The sequence below is a fragment of the Rhipicephalus sanguineus genome, chromosome 3 (assembly GCF_013339695.2).
Source record: "Rhipicephalus sanguineus isolate Rsan-2018 chromosome 3, BIME_Rsan_1.4, whole genome shotgun sequence".
NCBI lineage: Eukaryota > Metazoa > Arthropoda > Arachnida > Ixodida > Ixodidae > Rhipicephalus > Rhipicephalus sanguineus.
In genome coordinates this window covers 180510096-180531804 of record NC_051178.1, presented here as the reverse complement: position 1 = coordinate 180531804, position 21709 = coordinate 180510096, and the positions used below count along the sequence as shown (strand labels likewise).

Below are 21709 nucleotides of genomic sequence, written 5' to 3'. Positions count from 1 at the left end.
CTGAGCGTCCTTTCATTGGTCAGTCGTCGACGCGTGACTCGAAACTCCGTATCAGGAGTTCCGTGCGGCGTAACGGAACTTACAGCCTCGCCCGCGCCCCGTCCAGCCAATGCAGAGAGAGTGAAATCGCGCGGACGTCGTCGTGTTCCGCTCGAGAGGAGACTGACGTGATAAAAATCCCGATTTAATTTCAATGAACTCAAGTTCATGAATTTGTACGTGTGATTCCACGGCTGACAGATGGCACTTTTGTGCTTATAAGCCGAGTTTAAACATGAGTTTTACGCTTCGCACGCAGAACTACTTTCTGGCGCGTAGCGGAAAGCGGCAGAGTAGGCACCATCCGGTTTTGTAGCGCATCCAACGCTGCACGCAACTCTCCGGGAGTCGCTGCTCTCTGCGCTAAGCCTGAAATTCCAGAGGGAGAGAATGCGCTTCCTTCCTCCTCGTAAGCGTTTATCCGTGGGCGAATTCCAAACATTTCTTTTCTTTCCGTGTCTTTAGTGTGCTTTATTGCTCGAACACGTTTCGTTTCTGCGCTCTCATTTTTGAGTTTTCTCGCGAACCCGACTAACGCGTACGACTGCGACCCAAGCCTACGAACAACTCTGCAGCATAAGGTAAGCCCCCAGTGGTGTTCAGTTGCCCGCTTGGCGAGTACGGGACGGAAGGCGCTGCGGCGGCCCCGAAGCACCCCCATCACGAGCGACGAGGATAGGCCTAAAGCCAGTTGACTGAGGAATGCGCACGTAATCGTGGACGCCCGAGCGGACTCCGGATGCTTTGGATGTTGTGCCGATTCGACTAGTGTGCACGAGGGTCCTTCGTGAGGTGTGTTTGCGACGATCGCTCTTGTCTTGTCCCGTGACGAGCACATACGGGGGCCGTATGCGTCCCGTGCGGGAAACGAAAATGGAGCAGAGCGTGCTACGTTTCATACATTGAGGAAGACAGTGGCCTCCAGGGTCTCGACGACGCAAGCATTTCTCGGTTGGAGGTCATGTTTCAGCGTGCGATCTGTGTGTTACCTCTGCGAACCGATTTCGACTTGTCATTTGTATTAGTATTGACTGTGTTCCTGTGTGCACGTTAAATACAACGCCGATACGTCGTACGTACTTACACTTGTGTCCCCCAGACAACTCAACACGGCTCGCATTCTTGCGATAAAAGGTGCTTTACTCGGGTTGCGTCCTGCGTTTTGTTGTCGTTTGGTCGCATTGATATCGGCGATCAGGGCCGTTTGAAGTGGCTTGCTGTGTAGATAACTGGCGATTGTTAGCGTACTTGCAATTCGCGTCGTAGGATTCTGTAGACTTGAAAGGGTAACTACAGCGGTGCCGATTCAGTGATCTAGTTTACCGTTATTCATACATGTGCGTACTCTTTGCCTCTGTTGCAGCATGCGCGAGTGATCGAGCGGATGACACTGTGAACTTGTTACAATATCAATCCACGCTTGAAGATGAAAGCTGTGCGCAGTATCCTCACTACGTCGTACGCCTCCCACAACGGCCAGACGCCGTTCTACCAATCCAGTAAGTATAGCGCGTGTTTGCTCACAGTGCGTGTTGTGATGATGTTCACGTAGTACGCTCATTCTCGCGATCACGTACTCGACAGCCGTTATCGTCGAAGCAAGGGCTTCGCGGTAGTGCGACGTTAAAGCGCTCCCTCGGCCAAGCCCCACCAGTGCGCGACATCGTTTTTTGCCAGTTGTGTTGAAGCACAGTAGCAGTTTTTTTTCCACGAACAGCATGTCAGATCTCGGCGTGTGCTTTTGGAACCGCAGTATTTCCCAGTTTGAATATCTTTAAGATAGTCATTTCAGAATTGTAGAAAGGCTCAGTAAAGTTAAGTTATTGCGTACGGCATCCGTTGCAGCGGGAATTACGTTTCACTTAGATGCTAAACAAAGTTTCCATGATTGATCGGGCTATGCACGCGTAAATTAGAAACAGTATATTTCTTCCATGAGAGCAGTTTCTCGGACTTTGGTTCTCGAGTGTGCGAGATGGTGCCTTCGTTAGCACTATGTGTGCTGTTTCGCCTGAATCATCATGCTTTATTAGTACGGTCTTGTTACTCAATTTTACTTAGCTGTGCATAAGCACTGACGCACTTCAAATGTTTGCTTTGCCATTACTTTAGTAAGGTTTACAAAACCGTGACTAGGTTAGTGTGATCGGCCTGCCCATTTTCAATGTAACGTGTTCCTTTTGTAGCTTTCTTATATGCTCGGTAGTAGGTGCGCACTAAACTCCACATTTTCTGCTCAGAACTAGAATTTGAACCTGGTTGATAGGGCATTATGTAATACGTACAACGGCATGCCATGGCTTTTAACATTGACATGCCGTATGCCAATGTGTATTAATGGATTCACAACTGACTATTATTAAAACATGATAAATTGATGCAATAAAGTCATTTGGCTGTATATAAGAGTGTTATTTGGGCACCACATAGCTTGATTATTATTTCTTTCTGTACTGATCACATGCATTCCATTTAATTGCTATTTATTCACTCTGTAGTGTATATTGCACAAAAAATGGCATAATTTATTATCCATAATGCGCTGAATGTAGGTGCCTGTCAATGTATTACAAAGTGGCTATATAACAGCACGGTTCAAAGAACATTTAACAGATGTTGATTTTCACTTTCTAATTGATTCAGTTTTACTGCGTGCTGTGACATTCTGTAATCTTTCTCCTCTTCTCTTAAAAAGGGGCCCTAAAGTGAAACAATGAATTTAGTCCAATAAATTATATTCAGAATTCTAATGTCGTAAATTTCACCATCATAGCTTTAATACTAGAGCCTAAGAGGAGAAAATCAAGGTCAAAGTCTAATTTTTATGTTTTGTGCGGAACCCTCCCCGCCTGATGTCACGAATTTCAAATAGTATTTTTCGCGTTTTGGTGGCATTGGCCCAGCGGAATTTCCTGAAACTAGGTATGTCAAGTCTCGGGCCCCCTCAGAGGAAAATGTACTTCATTTTTACCAATTAAAAGCAACATAGGTCCTAGTAGATGCCATCAAAATCTATGACATCGCGGCGATTGGTGCGGGAACTCCTAAGTGGCGTCGCCACCTGCATAATTTTATTGCGCATTTTCTCGCTTACCTAGTGTGGTGATTTTGGTATGGTGAAAGAGTAATTTATTAATACGAGAAAAATCGTTTTTCTCGTATTAGTAAATAAGGCATCAATCAAGTACCTGGAAGTAATTCCTTTGCAACTTGTCTTTACACAGGCTACTGCCAGAGCTGCTCCGGGAGTGAAACAGACGTCTCGACATCGACAGAGAACCTGAGCGCCGAAGAGCGAGTGGCGTTGAGACGCGGGGAGCGGCAGGAACCCCAGGGGGAGGAAACGGCAATCACCGAGGACGAGCTCGGCTCACGTTCGAACACTCTTGTGATTCGAAACAACAGCTCCATCGACGGTTTCACCTCGCCGTTCTACGGGAAGGTGCCCGAAAGCAGTCCTGTGAAATGCGTGTCGGTGTTGCCCACGGCAGCCGCGCCTGTCCGAGAAATCACCGAGATACCCAAGCATTACTTGGACCAGTCGGAAGTGCTCAAGCACCTCGCCAAAGAAGTGCACAAGGATCCCCAGTGCGTGCGCAAGGGCTCTACGGGAAGCTTCTCCTTCTCCCAGTCTCACAATGACCTCAGCCAGGTGAGCTGCATTATTGTGCTCATCTCTCTTTGAAGGAAGCTGTGATGTGAGCTGAGGAATGCAGTGCAGCCTAGGGACAGGCAGAGCCCTGGTTTGGTCAAGGTAGTTCAGAAACAAAGAAAAAAAACAGAACACTGGATGTCCAGTGTTCTATGTCTACTTTGTCGCTGTTCTTTCGCACCACTTTTTCCCAGTTAACTGTTGTGGTAATGGTGAAGCAATGGCAGATTGCACGTTATGAGTTACAGCTTGGAATATCTCAATGTTGGCAACTGAGGTGATGGCTGAACGTATTGGTATTGAAGGGTCAACATCTATGACGTGTTTCTGGCTCCTGCTATCACTTCCTGCGGAAGTGACAGCAGGAGCCAGAAACTTCCTTTTTGCTGCAGGACTTGTGACTTTAATGGGACACCACGAAAAAAAAAAAGATTGTGCATTTTGTGTATTTAGTACTTTTGGTAAAAATATTTTTGGAATACTAAAACGACGTGTCTGCTTCAGCACTCGTCTTGAGTAAACAGTGGAAAAAATCCCCTGTTGGCAGTTGTGGTTGGAGTGTGACTTTCATACAGTTACAGATTTTTTTTTTTTCCTGCCCTTACATTACCACCTGCTTTGTGAGCTCCGCATAGGGTTCGTGTGAGGCACAGGATTAATTAAGGTGTGCAGGAAACGTGTGGCTATCGTGTAGCTTTGCACTCTTTCTATTGCTGTTTGATCCACTTTTAACATTAATATTTATACAATCCTGCACATGAGGTGAAATGTTTAGTGTGTTTTAGTAAAAGTGTCACCAAGTATATGTTGTTGTTATAGAACTGATGCCCTTTTCTACGGATTCTGTCTTCCTAAATTTTTCAGCAAAAATCAGTCCCACAAACCTGTCACTTTAGAGTTTATGCTCATCGTGGTGCTGACAAAGATTTGTATTTTTCATTTATCATTTGTTCCATATACTTTTTTTAACTGTCACGTGTGTGAAGTAATGTGGACTTCTACATGTCCATACTTCATTCTATCACTTTATGCAAGATGAAAAAAAAAAAACGTAAAAGATATGAGTGTCATATCTGTAAGTTGATATGCACGCGCTTGTGCAAGAAAAAAGATCAGTCTGTGAGGCAAAGGTGATTATGATGATGTGTGTTGCCTGAGTGACATTTTCTATCCAGAGCCCACTAGTACCTGAGGCATTTTTAGTTTGCAGTGAAAAGTGTGATGCAGAGGAACATTTTTTTTTTTCATTCCACATTCTTTAGCACAATGGTGACAAAGTATGACATATGGAATGCACATTGTGCTTTTATTGCACTAATTTCGAAGTTTCTAGCTTTATTACACTATCATTTTGTCCTTTCTTGCTGTGAATATGCCACTCTGCTGAACGTCCATGTTGTACATTGACCATTTCAAGCTGCTGGCATTGCGTTTGTGGAGCCGCCACCCTGTGTTGCACATTCCTTATGACTGTGCTATCTATATGGCTAGACTTTATCCTTTGTATCCCAGCGCCCACAGATGTGGACAAAACATGTTAGTGAAGTGTGATTAACTCAGCCAGCACCTTGCTTTAAAATCAATTTGCAGTGCTTGCATTACTGCATGCTGGAGAAGTGCCAACATTTCAAATCGATTTTAAGGCAAGGCATTGGCTAGCTTAATCAAACTTCACTAACATGTTTTGCACATATATGTGACCGGCAGGATACAAAGGACCAGGCTGTAGTGGTCTCCTTGGACTTAATTCAACGATAAGAGTTGTATTTGTTGCTGTCAGTTGATGGTTGGAATTTGGTTGGAATTCAACGTAGCCTAACCATATAGAGCAGTTAGTTCACATTTGGTTATCTTTTAGTGTATGGTTGTCGTGACCTATTGGACTCCGGTGGTCCTCACTGAGCAGTGAGTGCACGCAAAACAAGAAGCAAGCTTGAACTAGTATATATCTGATGCATGTTGCATGCACCTATCATATTCGCTGTAAATTAGGTTGAGCACAATTACAGCTCGACCCCTCCATATAGTGTTCTCTGAGAAATAAAAAAAATATATATTTTAATACAGGTTGACCCATATCTTTGAGAAAAAGAAAAATTGGAATGTGACACGTTTATTAGCAATATGCACAACAAAACCCATGACATGCCAGATTCCTGTAAGCAAAAGCATGGTCTTTGACATATGTGTTGTTTATTGTAAAATGGTATCTATAACATATTTTAACCACTTAACAAAAGTAAGGCCTTTGAGATTGGTGTCCTTGCCCAGAGCTATTGCGTTGGCATGGGCTATCATTATCGGGGGTGCTTCCGTGCTTTCTGTGGTCTGATTGCATTGTCTTTGTGTTTCTTATGTTTGTGAGTTGTTGTGCAAGCATGCTGCTTATGTTTAGTTCTTTAACACCTCCAACTATTGGAATCACATACAGCTATCATAGTTCTGTGAATGACGCCGTTCTCATTTTCATAATTTAATCAGTTGACAAACGATCTTGGCACGTGCAACCACGGTTTCCAAGTCAGAACGGCAGTCAGCAGCAAGTGTGGTGATCTTGAAACGTTTTTATATGAGCTCTTAATGCTATTTTCCTTTTTATTTTTCTGGTGTGTCAATTTACTGCAAATATACATATGGAATGTACCTGTGCAACTGGTGCTTTTTGAAAAATGGCAGGCTCTACAGTTCAACTCCCTTAGTTCGGTACTTTTGCTAACTTTGGTCATGAATATAGGTCGAGTTTTCTTGGTCACGAATATAGGCCGATAGCTCATTACGAGTGAGATTCCCGGGAAGAAAGGTCGACCTATATTTCAATAAACATTGTAATACATTTCTAAGGGAGCAGCAGCCTCCTAAGTGATGTGCTATACATCTCTCAAACCAGGCTAGTGACTGCATTGAGTTTCACGTCTCATCTTCCTACTTTAATGCCTCTTATTCCTTGCCCCTTACTTTTTCGTAGACTTGTGTTTATTGAAAACACATGCACGTACTTTTGAATCACATGTTTTCAACAATGTGACATTCCTGTTGGTGCTCGCTCTTGCAGGTTGTGAATGGAGGAAGCAGCTCTCCACGGTGGAAGACTGCGGCAGATTTTGAGGCGACTGCAAGCGGAGGCAGGGGGTCGCCGCCCCGCACCTTCTCACAGCAACAGTCTACTGTGCAGCACCAACAACAGTTGCAACAGCAAAACAACATGGCCGCTGCTGCAGCTGCACTTCTTTACCAGCAACAGCATCAGCAGCAGCAACAGCAGCTTCAACAGGTGCACGTTCGCCCAAGTGGAAGTACCATGACCTTGGAGCCGGAGACTGCGGTGCAGGCAGTGCAGCAGCTGCTCGAGGAAAACAGTGCTTTGAAGGCTGAGCTGGACTTGTACTACAGCAAAGCGTCACGGCTGCAGCGATTGGAGCTGGAGCTTCAGAAGCTGAAGAACGACCACGACAGCCTGGTGCAGTCGGCAGACAAGCGCGAGCGCTTGAACGCCGCCATGCAGTCCCGCCTTGAGCGGGAGCTCAGCAAGTCGCAAGAGGTTGCACGCCGGTTCAAAGGTATGCCTTCCACAAACACCTCGAAGTAGGGAACCGCTGTGTATGCCTGTAATTGATGTGTGGAAGAGCGTGAGGGCCATTTCAGAAAGTAGTAAGAGAGTGTAGTTACAGTGGAAAGTTGGGCAAGTTGGTACTGATTCATGACGTTGAACAACACAAATGACAAGGGACAGTTAAAAACAAAATAGGACAGGCAACGTGCCTGTCCTGTTTTTTTTTTTTGTTTTTTTTTTCAATTTTTCCTTGTCATTTGCACTGTTCAACGTCATGAATCAGTGTATAGTTACACTGTCTAGTGGGCAGTGCAGCATCTGCACATAAATGATTTTGTTGACTGGAGTGCTTCTGAACTAGTATACATAAATGAGCTGACATAAATGAGCTAATTGTACAGACAACACTTACATGTGTTGAATCTCTTTCTGTAACGTCGTTGTGTGCATAATTGAAAAAAAGAAAAAGGGGATGGTCTTTTCATTTCATTGTGGGGGGCTCACCATGTACGGCTGGATCTGGAACTGCTTTTTTATGGGTTGTGTTTGCTCCCTTTACTTGTGCAGAGCAACTGGATTCGACGCTGGCGCAGTTGTCCATTCGATCGGTAAGCTGCATAGCAATTACCTACATTGCCTCTCGTTCTTTCTTTTATGTACTTCCAGGAGTTCTCAAATGTGCCATGCATTTTAAATCGTAGATGCCAGATCATGGTGACTCTGAACTGAAGAAGGAAGTCAGCAGGAGGGATGTGCTGATCGCACAGCTTCTCACGCAAAGTAAGTGTTTTCCTTCGTTATTTTCATGTTTGTATATGCGAAGTTTACCCGATTTTAGATGACTCAAGTGCATACAGCGTATTTTAGATTACTCGAGTTCAGGAAGGGGCGTATCACTGAGAGACTTTCCATTCTTGTGGTGCTTGTGATATCCTCGCGACATTAATCATTAGTATCTACATACTTGCGCGAGGGAGTTCCGCGCGTACATATTTCCTGTTTTGCTTTGCACAGACAAGGAGCTTACTGCAGAGAAGGAGCGCAAAGAGATCGAGCTACAGGCACAACGAGCGACGCTGCAGGAGCAGCGCAACCACATCGACATCCTTGACAATGCACTGAACAATGCACAAGCCAACGTGGTCAGGTTGGAAGAAGAGGTAGGAACTGGCAGATGCTTTCTTGAAGGGCTTCTCCATGCGCGAACTGTGTGTGTGTGTTTGTGTGTGTGTGCGTGTGCGTGCGCATGTGGGTGGTCACACGTGATATTGTGAGCTAAACACTGTGACTGTGGGTTGCAGTTCCTGACACGCGAGGTTAGCATGATGATGGTATTTTTCAGTCTTGTTCAGTTAAAAGCAGTCACACGTCTTGAATGAACCTGATTCATCTTCCATTTCTCTGACGCATTGTAGCACTACCTCATTCCTTGACCTCTCCTTTCTGTCCTTGCTACGCAGTGTCGGAAGAAGCAGATGTATGTGGAACGGGCTGGCCAGCTTCAAAAGCATCTAGCTGAAATACAGATGGCGAGCGAGCGAAGGCTGCAGATGGAGAAGCGTTTCCGAAGCCAGCTGGAACGGGACGTGGAAAACCTTACCGCAAAGGTGGGTTGTGCGCGTATGTCTCGCGACACGCACTGTAAGAGCTTTTTTTTGTACTTTTCGACACACTTTTTGAGTAAACCGCAGTTAATTTTGTCATGGCAGGCATGTTTACACCATCCTGATTCAATTGATTTCTTTACTTGCTTTTTTGTTTTAGTAATGATGCCTATCTTACAATTTTTTCTTGTATATATGACATATTGAGATGTTTTGATGAGTGCCTAAAGAAATCCTTCAAAATACAAGTTTTCGATATCCACATTGCTTTTTTTTTCTTTCGTTAATATTCCATCTTTTAGTACACTGTTAGTAGTTCAAGGTGTTCAACACAGCACGAGCACATGCGTTTGATCAGAAATCTTTGTCGCGCTGTTGCATCTCTGAAAACCACAGAAATGTGCTTGGCGTATAATCGGGAAACCTTTAACTGTTGAATGTGGATGCTTGGGTTAATTTTGTATCCTCTGACAGTGTTGAAATGTGACTCCACAAGCAGACACTCATAGAAAAATACCAAAAAGCAATGTTGCAATAGCAGTTTAATTCCCATTCCAGTAATTGTAGTGGTACAGTTCCAGGAACTGCACACTGTTGCAGTGTGATGATGTTAGTGCTTATTAATAGCAGCAGGCCATTTGCCTGCTGTGTAGAGTGTGTCTAGTATACATACGCGATGTTCAGTTGTGACTAACCTCAATAAATTTTTGTGCATTCAGACTGACGGCAAGTCACCTAGCAACGCTAGAAAGGAGTCTGAGGACGTGGAGATACTAAAGAAGACATTGAGAGAGTACGAGGAGAAGATAATTGGCTTGGAAAACGAAGTGGCAAAGGTGGGTGTGGAACTTGAAAAAATAGAAGGGCGCATATTGGCTTGCAAAGTGCCGAGGCATGACTGTAAGCCGCCTTTTGTTTTCTACATTTCCAGTGGGAGCAGAGATACTTGGAGGAAAGCACAATGCGCCAAATTGCTGTGGATGCTGCTTCAGTGCCCAAGTAAGCGTTTACGGCTGCATAGCTTGTTTTGGCTTTTGTCGCAGGCAGGGTTTTAGTGTAGACATTCTTGCATGATGCAATTGTTGCTGTCACTTGCTGTATACTTGCAAGGCATGGAGAGCTACATACGTGACCAGGCAGATACAGTAGAACCCCGCTGTTACGTTCCTTTCTGATGCGTTTTCCCGGCTGTTACGTCGTTTTCCGCCGGTCCCAGCACAGCTCCCATAGGGTAAAATGTATTGGGAATCCCGCTGTTACGTCGTAACTGTGGGACCGTTCCCGTATGATACGTCACAAAGTGCTCTCCGAGCCGACCGAGTGAGTATCGAAGAGAGCGGCCATGGTGACTTTTCACGCAGCTTGGCCTGGTTCGACCGTAACATTAGCCGCATGAGAGGTGCAAGCGACAGATACTTTCGGTTGACGCAAACAAAAGCATAGCCTTCGAGATCTGTATTGCAAACATGGCATCAATGACTAATTGCTCACGAAAGCAAGGCCTTCGAGATTGGCATTTACTTCTGCCATCGCGTTGTATTTGTCGGAGGAGTTCGAGCTGGTTGGAGTTCACGTGGTCGTGCGCGCGGTTCGCAGTTGGACTCGCCGCTCTGGTTGTGCTTGCGTGTGCTTAGTTCTTTCACGCCTACAGCTGTTGGTGCTAAAAAAAATCATATACGTTGTTTACATTTCTGTGGATGACGTCGTCCCCAGCTCCGCGTTTCTATCCGTCGACTGAAATGTGGTTGAGTGCGCCAATGTGTGCACCAGTGACGAAATTACGAGTTGGAGCCGCTTTCGGAGGTAGTTCTACTTTCGCAAGGCGTTCGACTGTTTACTACAAGCCACAGTGGTCCGATACCATGCCAATGGTTTTACAGTATCGCTCGGAGACACCGACGCAACCGGCGACAATCTCGCGAAGGTATCGCCGTAAGTGATTGCTTGTCAGGTGTCGGCCGTGGTGGCGCTAGATTTATGAAAAGGATGTGAGACTGCAGGCGCTCGAAAAACTTTTCGTGCTGTTCGGACATGAGTAAAAGCACCAGGCAACGTTGCACGGTTTTTTCACGCGTAAGCATTGAAATAAAATTCTGTACCACTAAATATTTTGTCGTTTTTCCCGTTTCTCGACTCTTGCGTTTCCCATCTCTTATGTTTATTTCCTACGGTCCCTTCAAAAACGTATCAGCGGGGTTTTACTGTACTCCTTTACAGCATAAAATCCTACCCATACCATTTTCTCTTGGGTCGAATCTCGTCAATTACGTGGTATAGATGTCTGATTTCTTGCATAATAGAACTGTGAAAATAGCCAGGTAGCCTAAATAAGCTGGTACAAATAAGCAGTTAGTCTAAGGAAACAGACTTTTTTTTTTAAGCTGCTCTGTTCTGTTGCTCTAAGTTGACGTTGCTTCGGTAGAGCACATGACACACATGACTGTGCTGCCAAAAAGACGAAATAATATGTCATCTTCAAAAACGTGTTCAATTTCTGTGTAGTCAGTAGTTCTGCTCAAGCGGTTCCAGTTCTGCTGTGCTACAGGAATAATGAGAACGAAAATCACGGCCAATACGCTTGCGGAGGATTCCTAAGCATCACATGTCTGGCATTGCATGATATCCTTCTTTGTGTTTTGTGTAACGTGAAAGGCCATAATAGAAGTGTTCAGCATCTACATCTTGCTGTTCTTTTTGCATTGCTTGTAGGGATGCCAAGATAGCAGCGCTGGAGCGTACTTCCCAGGAGAGCGAGAAGCTGATTGCACAGGTCCGGTCAGAAAAGCTCAAGCAGATGGACGAGCTCTATGCATCACAACGGAAGTGTGCCGAGCAGGAAGGAAAGTGAGTGCTTTTACTGGGCCAACTGCCCAATAAAATCTTTGACGGTGTATTCCAACTGGTGTATTTCTAGCAATGAACGACATTTTAATGCCAGTGGCTATATTGCAGTGCCCAGCAGATGTGTGTGCTGTCACGGAGCATGCGATTTAAGCCCCATTAACACTTGCCCTTCTTGCCGCATGCAGGTTGAAGGACCTAGAGTCACGGCTCGCAGAAAAAGATGCCATGATTCGAGTACTGCAGCAGCACTCCCAAGAGAAAGATGCGGTGCTGCAGAACGCCGTAATGGGGCGACCACGTCATGCTCGTGCAGCATCATCAGTCACGCTAGGCTCTGCTGCCACGGGGACGACGGCACATCGCAGAACGGGCAGCAAGGACGAGATTGGTGAGCATACCACTGCTGCTATCTGTGGTCCAAGCCCGGAAGAGACGTTTTGATACGTGCATAGTAGATTTGTCATTATTTTTTTTATAGGAGAGCCGTTGACCCAGTAATCACATTGTACAGTTTCACTTCAGGGCACAACCAATAATTGTGATGTTTGGAACCTGAAGGGACCGAGAAAATATGTTCCGTTTAACAGGAGTTCAGTTTATTTAGAGATGAACTGGGTTCCAGTATTCGGGTACAAAACCAATGATATTAAAGGCAGTTCCATTTAAAGGGATACTGAACAAAAATTTGAAAAAGCTACGAAAACACTTACATTCGACTCGGACGACACGACTGTTCCTGTACGCAGCGTTTATTTCACGTAATTTCGAGCAGTTGGCCGTATTTTTAGTGGATTGTGAGAGCGCGGCGGCTGCATGCCACTGCGCTTGTCGGCGGACGTGACGTCGAGTGCTCCAGCAAGAGGGGGGCAACCGGCACGCTCTCTCCTGCCCTGCCACTTTCCTTTCTCCACCTCTCCTCTCAAGAACCGAGGGTGGCTGGTGTGGCGCTGAGCATAGCTGAGCCTTGTCCTCTTTTCTCCACATATGAAACAAAATAGCGCTTATTCCTCAAAAACCGCTACAACTACCGAGCGTGTCGCGAGAGCGCAAAGATGCAAGGTGCGAGTGACAGTGGTTCCACGAGCGGTCATTGCGACTCCGAGTTCGATGGGCCTCCAAAACGGATGCGCCAAATACAACCATATGCATGTGACCGTTCTGCTGTGTCAAGCGACAGCAAGGACGACGAGCCAGACGAGCCGCCGTAGCCCAACGTGGGTCGTCAGCCGGGACCAGCAATTTACACAGTAACTCATAGTCACTATCCTCGAAGTGTTCAGAGCACAAAAAGTCACGCTTTGAAGGCACCCACGTTGGCTGCGATGGGCGCGCAGCGCGAATCCATATCCTTCGAAGCTTCGGCTCTGTTGGAAATGTATGACAGGGCACACCCTAGTGCAGAACAGCGTTGAGGCATTCTGCGTTGTGTCAGGTGCTTCACCGTTCACATTACGTAGCAGCACACAACACAGACGGCAAATTCGTAGACGTGGGCGCAAGCTCCGCTTGAGAAAACAGTCTATTCTAGGGACCGTAATACGGCCGAGAGCGCGGCAATGGCGTCGTTGGCTGCCGGTTGAGAACACGCACGGAGAACACCTTCCCGACCATGAAAACACGTTTTGGGAGAGACGCGCGGCAGCGGGTGGCGGCTTGCGATGTCGATTGGTAAGCGATTTTGCTGCGAGCACGGTTGGCGAGTCACTATCCGCGGAGTTTCGCGTCACTTCCTCTCTAGTTCGCGGCGCGGCCGCTAGACGCGCCAATTCGCGAAAAATGCATTAAATTCATTATTTTCTGCTAGTCTCTGGCTGAAATGAAGGTTGTTTCAACAAATTTCAGCACCCAATCTTTCAATTGAGTCATTTATCTCGGCGGCGAAAATTTTGTTCAGTATCCCTTTAAGCAGCAATTCCGTTGAAGAGATTTCCGTTTACCGAGAGAGTCTACTGTATTTCGGATGTGAAAAAGACTTTATAATAGGGGTGCGCGAATATTCGAAATTTCGAATATTTTTTTAATAATGTTTGCTATTCGATTCGATTCGCACTGGAATTTTACTATTTGAACTATTCGAACTTCCCAAAAACAAATACAGTCAACGTCCGATTGAAAGTGACCCCTTCCGGTTTTCAATATGCTTCACCTCATTACAGTCTCGCATTGCGGCAAAGCTGCCTTTCAAGCTCCGTTACGGTCGAACTTAACCAAGACACAGTCAACGTCCGATTAAAAGTGATCCCGTCAAATTTTCAATATGCTTCACCTCATTACACTGTCGTATTGCGGCAAAGCTGCCTTTCAAGCTCCGTTACGGTTGAACTTGGCCAAGACACAGTCAACGTCCGATTTAAGTGGTCTCTAGATTTTCAATATGCTTCACCTCATCGCACCCCGGTATTGCGGCAAAGCTGCCTTTCAAGCTCCGTTTCGGCCAAACTTTACCAAGAGACAGTCAACGTCCGATTAAAAGTGGTCCCTAGATTTTCAATATGCTTCACCTCATCACACCCCGGTATTGCGGCAAAGCTGCCTTTCAAGCTCCGCTACGGTCGCCAATGTATTAACTCAAGAAAACGCTGGTTCCAACTTGGAGATGAAAGATGTGGCAGAGGTGGGGGCTCAATTAATGCTGTTTTGAACCTGAAATTTGGGCAGGAAGTCCGAACAATCGGAAGCCGAAGCTTTTTAGCATCCAAAATTTCAGACGTTCTTATATGTCGACGTCTACGAGGCAGATTTGGAACTCCGGACTTGAAGGGAGCACACCCTTGTCCGCCCCATCAGTTGGGCTTCCACAGAAGTTGAAAGAGGAGGAGAGGCTGAGGAAATGGCATCTTTGCCTATTACATGTAAAGTGTTGTCGGCAACACTTTGGTTGCACCAAATCATGTACATAAATAGAATTCGGCCTCTACATTGCCTCATTCTTGATAAGACAACTATGAAACACCACCCTGCCAGTGCTTCATCAACCTAGTGAAAAGAAACACTTTCATGTTGCTATCTCATAAGAATATGCTTAGGAATCCTCTCTAACATTTTTTTTCTGCAATTACGCTTCGAAGTATTCGAAAAATATTTTAGAAATATTCGAGAAATATTCGAAAAATATTGGATTCGATTCGCACTCACACTCCAATATTCGAATTCGCTTCGCACCCAAAATTTTGCTATTCATGCAGCTCTACTTTATAAGTCTCTGAAACCTGATTTGGCATTCTCGTGGGGCCAGACACCACTGACACATGCATGCACATAATACAGCCACCTGATTCTATTCTGTGGTTGACCGGAAAAAAACAACACTCGAAACTGGATTCTGCTGCATTTTCAAGGGAAGCGTTAAATCGTAAGGCCTGATTTGACAGCTGTAGATGACACAGTCACTGCACCAGGCTTACTTCCACATTGTTGAACTGCTTAGGATAACACATGGCCACTGCCTCCTCTTTTGGTGACATGTATGGTCTCCTTTCCCACATCCAAAGTTGCAATGCACTTGGCATGAATTTTGAACAGGCTTTGGGTATTCATGATGCTCGAATAGTCAAAGTGAGCCTATGTTGTAAAGATATTGAGGCTACGGTGTATCTCGGGGGGCGTAGCTGTGAAATGCCGCCATATAAATACTAGTTGCTGCCAGGTCACAGACAAATCCTTTTATAAGGCTGCCTTGACCGGCTTTATGTTAGAATAGGATTAAATGTTTACACGTTCCAGATTCTAGCATATATTTGTTTCAATTTTTTGGCAATTCACAGGCACGGTAATTAAAACAAAGATTTGTTATACCCTGTGTACAAGTTTAAAACCGATATAACTTGACTTCTGATCTCCTTTCTATTTCTGTTTGATTTTTATTGCAGCTGTAATGGCTAGCACTTACAAACGGAACGGAACTTGTTTCAGGCTCTTCTAGTCTCTCCGGTGTGGTCACCAGTGAAGCGGCAGCCAGTGCAGCGAGCACTTCAGTATCGCAGTCCCAGTGCTCAGATTCCAAGAAGAGCATCGACGAACAGCTCAAGGAGTTTGGGTCCCGACTCTCTAACAAGGTCAGTACCATTTGTACTTGTGCAATGTTGTCACTTACATTCGTGTCTTTTAAAGGTTTCCTTGTGGTCTAATTGCTAAAAACATCTGGAGTAGTATCGATAACTTTTTGCAGACTGTAGATGTGGCAGAGATATTTGATCAGAACCGTACGTGCCAAAACTGTGTGCCTCGCACAGTTGTGTTTTGTAACTTGCACATGACCATGTGGCCGGCTGCCCGCAAATAATTACCGTATTTACTCGAATCTAACGCGCACCTTTTTTCCGGAAAAACGAGTCCAAAAATCGCATGCGCGTTAGAATCGAGTACCGAAAAAAAAAAAAAAGAAACTCGGCTATCGTATTGCCATCGACATTTCAAAATGGCCGCCTCCTACGCGCCTTGGCCATTTCTGCCAGTTCGTACGTGTGCCGAGGAGATTGTTCGCATCGACGGCATGGAAGTGCCGACTCCAAATACTCGACGAGTGTACCACGATGCCGCATTTAAAAGAATAGTTATTACATGTGCAGAGAGACGGACGGAAATCGGGCCGCATCGCGGTCGTTCGGATATAGTTCGGAGTTCTCGAAACGTGCGTGCGAGACTGGCGCAAACAGAAGCAGAAGATTTTTTTTACAGCAAAGCTTCACGAAAAGGTTTCAGTGGACCAAAGCAGGGCCGGTTTCGCGAAATCGAAGAGTGTTGACAGCGACAAGGAGTTGTCCGACAGCGACGTGGACTGATCCATTACGCGACTCGTATCGCCGCCGTAGTGGTGACAGTTTTAGCGGCAAGGCCCGCTTTTTGACTTTGTGTTTTACTTTTTTTGAAACTTCAGTTCTTTAAAACCCAAATACTTGTTCTTCTGAATGTGCAAAGTTCGACTCCTACGGACTTTTTTTGTTCTTTTCTCTCACGAAAAACGGGTGCGCGTTACAATCGATGTATTACTTTTTTTTTTTTTTTGGTCGCGGAAAACGGGTGCGCGTTACAATCGAGGGCGCGGTAGAATCGAGTAAATACGGTACTCAATCTTGAAAAACAAACTCTACTGCTGTGGTTGTGGTCATAGCACAGTCGTCTGAAGGTGTGCAACTTTTTGCATTGCAGTTTTTCTTTTAAACCACCGGCAACTTTGATGGGCATATCGGCTCGTGTCGAGGGAAATGAGGTAAACGCATGGGTGTGAACTACGAGTGATGAAACTACATAGTGCCCGTTGTGTTGTTGCTGTGCGCTTTCTAACAGCCTGAAATGCTCATTGTTTGCTACGACAGTTTGTGATAACCGCATTGTGGATGCAGTTTGTTCTAGCAATGTGCCTACTAAATTCGAAGACAAAAGTGATTGTGTACAGTCTACTATGTTTCGTTTTTATACACGGAAAGCATAATGCAGGTGCACAGCATGGCATACGTAAATTGACAAATTTTGAACTGCATGGCATTACTATGTTTTGTTGGATCGAACTATTTTTGGCCCTCTGTGTCTTGTTTAAAACTTTTGGCATCATGTGGAATGCTGTTGTGAGAATGCACCAGCACAGACTTCACTGTACTTTGTCTACTTTGATAGTTGATGACTCTCTGCAAAATTGCTGTAGGAAAGTGCGAATTCACTCCTATACAGAAATGTAGATTTACTGATAGACTTCTGTGTGTCAAATGAAAATTAGATTATGTATTGCTATATCATTCCGTTTTAGGATGCTGCACATTTGCGTGCTTTCTGCAGGCACGTTTTGATAGAAAAATGTGCTCCACTGCAAGTTGCTTGTCCCCTTTGAACACCAGTGTTAATGCGATATCGTTGAGTCTGTGTCGCAAAAAATGTGGTGTCGGTGGCGTTGTCCTTGAGCAAAAAATCCCGATGGATGCAAAGAGTAAATATCTGGGTATAAGCCAGAATCGAACCCAGGCATTCTGCATGGCACTCGGGTATTCTAGCACAGAGGCATGCCAGTGCTTGAAACTTGTTTGCAAAAAGACGCCATACAGGCGTCATGTTGGGCAAGGAGTTGCATTCACAGAAATATTGCTTGACAGAAGCATAGAATCGCACCAGGCGTCATCCCATAAATTGCATAAGTGTGGGGTTTAAAGCTTCTCACCTGTTGCGAAGGGTTCAGGCATAATTAATTATCATCAGCCACATCATCAACAAAGTGTGCAGCTACGTAGGTGCGCGTATTGCCTTACAGATGTGAAGTGGGTACTTGGTTACTTTACAAAATGGGAATTATGGCATAGTGGGCACTTCACAACTGTACTTCCGGTAGGCGCACTAGGAGCGTTTACGATGGCCAGTGTCAAGCGCACAGACGTTCCTTTCCATATGGCATGGTTGACTTGTCCATCGATAAGTAAAGTATGGCAAGCTTATGAGAAAGCAATGCGACGCTTAAGCGTCCTCCAAGTATTTCTGTCTTCCCTGCATTCATGACAGGGTGTCCTCACACCGTGCCTATGTGTAAGGCTCTAAATACAGCACATTGATAATCACCATTAGGTGCACTCGGTTCATAGATCACCGGAGAAACTTCGAAAAAAAACGTTATGGAGTTTCTTACAGTGCAATTACACTTGACAGTGATGGTGCTGATGTTATGATTCAGAGGTTTTACTCGCTCGCTTACGACCTATTTGTTTGCCGTTTCAGGAATCAATAATAGACACATTGCGGCTCAACAACGAACACACCACCACCCGGCTTTGGAGGGTCTGAGGAGAGAGAGCCATCCACTTAGCCCAAGCGTGATGCGATCACTCACCAGACTCATCTGCTGCTGCTGCTGCTGCTGCTCATTCGTGCCTCACGAACTTCTTTTTCTCCACTTGCCTCCCTTCCTTCCCCGGTGTTGAATCTACACTGCACTCGCATGCCACCGTCACACCCGCTACAGTTGCTGGCTGGCCAGCTGGTTTCACTGGCCCCTGTCCGGTGTACAGAGAAAACAAGGGAGGCAAAGCTTGGCAAAAAACTCCTTTTCTTTTTAGGAATGTGTTCCTTTTTTGTTTTTGTCTGTCTGCAACGTGGGAGTGCATGGATGATGATAGCATGTGCGGGGTTCACGTCTTCCTCATTGCTTTATCATGTGCTCGAGTTAGTGCAAATGGGAAGGAAGACCACCAGGGATTCAATCTTTTTCTTTTTTTTTAGTGTCCCCTCCTTTCTTTATTGGCTATGCCACTTTTTGTCTCCAAAGTTTCAAGGCAGAGTGGTCTATATGTGTGTCTGCCTGGTCCCAAAGTTTTCTGCACTGATGTTTGCACCATTTCGAAGATGTGGTGAGCACTGCTTAGTGTCTGGCTTCCAAATGAAGCCTGCTTTGTTTTTAAATAGTCGTGCCATTACCCGTCGCATCTGTTACGCTCTAAAGAATACATAACGTTGCTGAACTTGTGAAATAGGGCTCTGCCGTTCCTTTGCGTAGCCGTGCAAACCTTTTGCCAGACTATACGTTGCATCAAAGGTGCGTGCGTTTTTTTTTTTTTTTTCCTTCATTTGGTGGTTGCTGGGGGATCCATGGTTTGTGCGGTGTGTGCCTTTACTGGATGCGACCTGGTGCCTTTGTGAAGAAGCTAGTCAGTGTTTCTTGGTGCCAGTGAATACTAAATTAGGAAGTGTGTGCCGGGCTACTAAATGTGTTTTTACTCTCTCCGTGCTCCCAAAGAGAGCGGTCGGCTTCCCAGCATGCAGTTTTCTTTTCTTTCTTCTTCTCTGCTGCGCTTTTGTAGTCCGAAGAAGAAAGCAGAAGAATTAAGTTAGCTGCGGTCCCTTCTAGTGCTAGTTTTTTTAGCTTATTTAGTTGCACATTCTTCATTTGTACCTGCTGTGAAGAGATTGTGTCAGCACATAGTGCTTAGTAGATATGCTGCCATGAACAAGCTGGTTTGTAGACGATGCTCTCTTGCGTTTGTCAGAGAGCATCGGAGAGGGTCACGTCAGCATCAGCTGCCCATTCTAATTGAGCTGATAAGCTATTACCTGCACATACTCAGTACCCGCATCCCCCCAATTCTTTTGTGTATTTGTCTCCTCCCTTAATTTCCTGTCAACGCGAGCTTGTATTATGGGTGGGTTGAAGAATAACTGGGAGCAGACAGGGGCTCTTTGGTGCCTTTCTTGTGCCTCCATTTTGGCAACAAAATGGTTGAAAGAATATTTTTAATATATTCCATGTAAATGTTACACTGTTGAAAAGCACTGCAACATTATACAGTTGTGCCTTCACATTTGTAGAGCCTACAGTTCAGTAAAGCAGTGATTTAGCAAACGGTTGTTGAACCTCTGCATGGCAACACAAGCCAGACCATGCTGGTGGCAGGGTTGTCGCACTGTGTAAGTCTTCTACAAGCCATCTTTGAACACAAGTGATGGGTGAATTCTTCTCCACCGCTTCGTTTGTCAACAAACGGCAGCGGCTCGTGCGAGATGTCAAGCTAAACATGCAAAGAACTCTAGAAGATACCTGCATTTCTTTGCTTAGAACAAAAGAATCTCTTTCATATTTTGTCTATACAAAACCGGTCCATCCCCACGCCGTCTGTGTCAATCGGGTCAACCATTGACGAGGTGGCAGGTGCTATTGCGCTCTTTGTGGGAAACCATCCTTTTTCCTGCAGGAATGACTGACTGCTATTGAGTAAGACTGTGCTGAAACTTTTTATACAGTATTCCACTGTTGACCGTGTTCCCCACTGTCTCGCTGCTGCGAGGGCGGCATATTAGATTTTACGTCAGAATTTTGCTTTGTAGCAAGGCACACAAGGCAAGCATTTTCTTAATACAGTATCGCGTCTCTTCCAAGAACAAAGTAGGTGTTCTCGATGCTTGACTCTCACAAGTTTTGTGTGGCAGCCTTTATTGGGAAGCTCTTTTTTCAAAGTGGAATACTGTAAGAGCTATTGTTCTTGTAGCGTGCTTTAGTAGTGAATTCTTTTACATTTGTAAGCCAATCAGAGCGCATTTGGCACAAGTCTACGCCACAGGAAAGTGTGACTCGGCTCCACCTTCCAGCTCTTGCTGTCACCTTGGGCCTTTTCTTGTTGTTCCAGAACTTCCAATTTCCATTGTGGAAGTGCTCTATAGCACCATTGGAGACTGTGCCACCTGCATGCTGTTTGGCTCTGGTGTACATATATATTGTGCTTATTTGTTCGCATATGCGAGTGTGTGTGTGTGTGGGTGTGTTGAGAAAGAAAGTGAATCGGTGCGTTAAGCGTCGTGCGCTGGCCGCATGCGCTCTGCGCCAGAGAATGAAAAAGTGTGCCTTGTTTTTCTTTGTGGTGTGCGCTGGTATAAACAAGCAAACAAAAAGCACATTGTTTATTTTTCTTGTGATTTTTATTGTTTTAGAGCCTTGCTTTTTTTTTTTTCGACTGGTACAAAACTACAGCGCAGCGCCAATCACACGTGCTTGCTCAAAAATGACAATGTCGTTGTTAATGTGGGAGTCTCTTGACGTTTTTAAGCTGTCAAGGAGGGCTAAGGAAACTACAGCTGAATACTTGCAGCCCCATTTTCATATTGCGCGAGAAATCACGACATTGTGTACTAAAAAAAGCTATGTATTCTAGTGTTCTGGATATTCTGTGGACACAAAAACCAGATTGTCTGTTCTGCTTTACACGAATAATTTTTTGAGAAAAAAAAATCTTTCTACAAGTGCCCTCGTGCATATATGTTTTTTTTTCAACTGTGCATTTTCATTGAAACGGTTATCGAAACAAACTAATCTATACAAATGTTTGGGGAGGACAGTTTATATGCAGTTTAAAAAGGGGGCCCTGCTTCAGTTCACTTGGACATTTGCAAGTTTATTCAAATTTGTTAGTACTCCTTCCCATTCATACAATTTATTGGTATGCTATCCGCTGTGCAATGTTCTAATTGCTGCAAAAGAGGTATATTGTCTAGTCCTGGTGCCATTTATGTTTTGCAAGTTCTTGTTTTGTTTTCCTGCAATTTTTTTTATTATTT

The 21709-nt window shown here is 45.0% G+C and overlaps 1 protein-coding gene across 4 annotated transcripts; it reads left to right on the top strand.

Moving 5' to 3' along the window:
• The first annotated feature begins 354 nt into the window (after positions 1 to 354).
• Positions 355 to 21709, top strand: LOC119387770 (angiomotin). 4 transcript variants are annotated; one of them, XM_037655282.2, is made up of 15 exons: positions 389 to 620; positions 1403 to 1538; positions 3264 to 3691; positions 6744 to 7248; positions 7809 to 7849; positions 7943 to 8021; positions 8256 to 8401; positions 8702 to 8848; positions 9565 to 9681; positions 9777 to 9844; positions 11555 to 11689; positions 11875 to 12077; positions 15602 to 15744; positions 16838 to 16898; positions 18386 to 21709. In XM_037655282.2, the coding sequence occupies exons 2-14, from the start codon at positions 1466 to 1468 to the stop codon at positions 16847 to 16849; spliced, it is 2097 nt and encodes a 698-aa protein (XP_037511210.1). In that variant the 5' UTR covers positions 389 to 620; positions 1403 to 1465; the 3' UTR covers positions 16850 to 16898; positions 18386 to 21709. The 4 variants fall into 4 exon arrangements, with proteins under 4 accessions (XP_037511209.1, XP_037511210.1, XP_037511207.1 ...); XM_037655281.2 differs by lacking the exon at positions 16838 to 16898 and having other exon boundaries at positions 355 to 448; XM_037655279.2 differs by lacking the exon at positions 16838 to 16898 and having other exon boundaries at positions 390 to 620.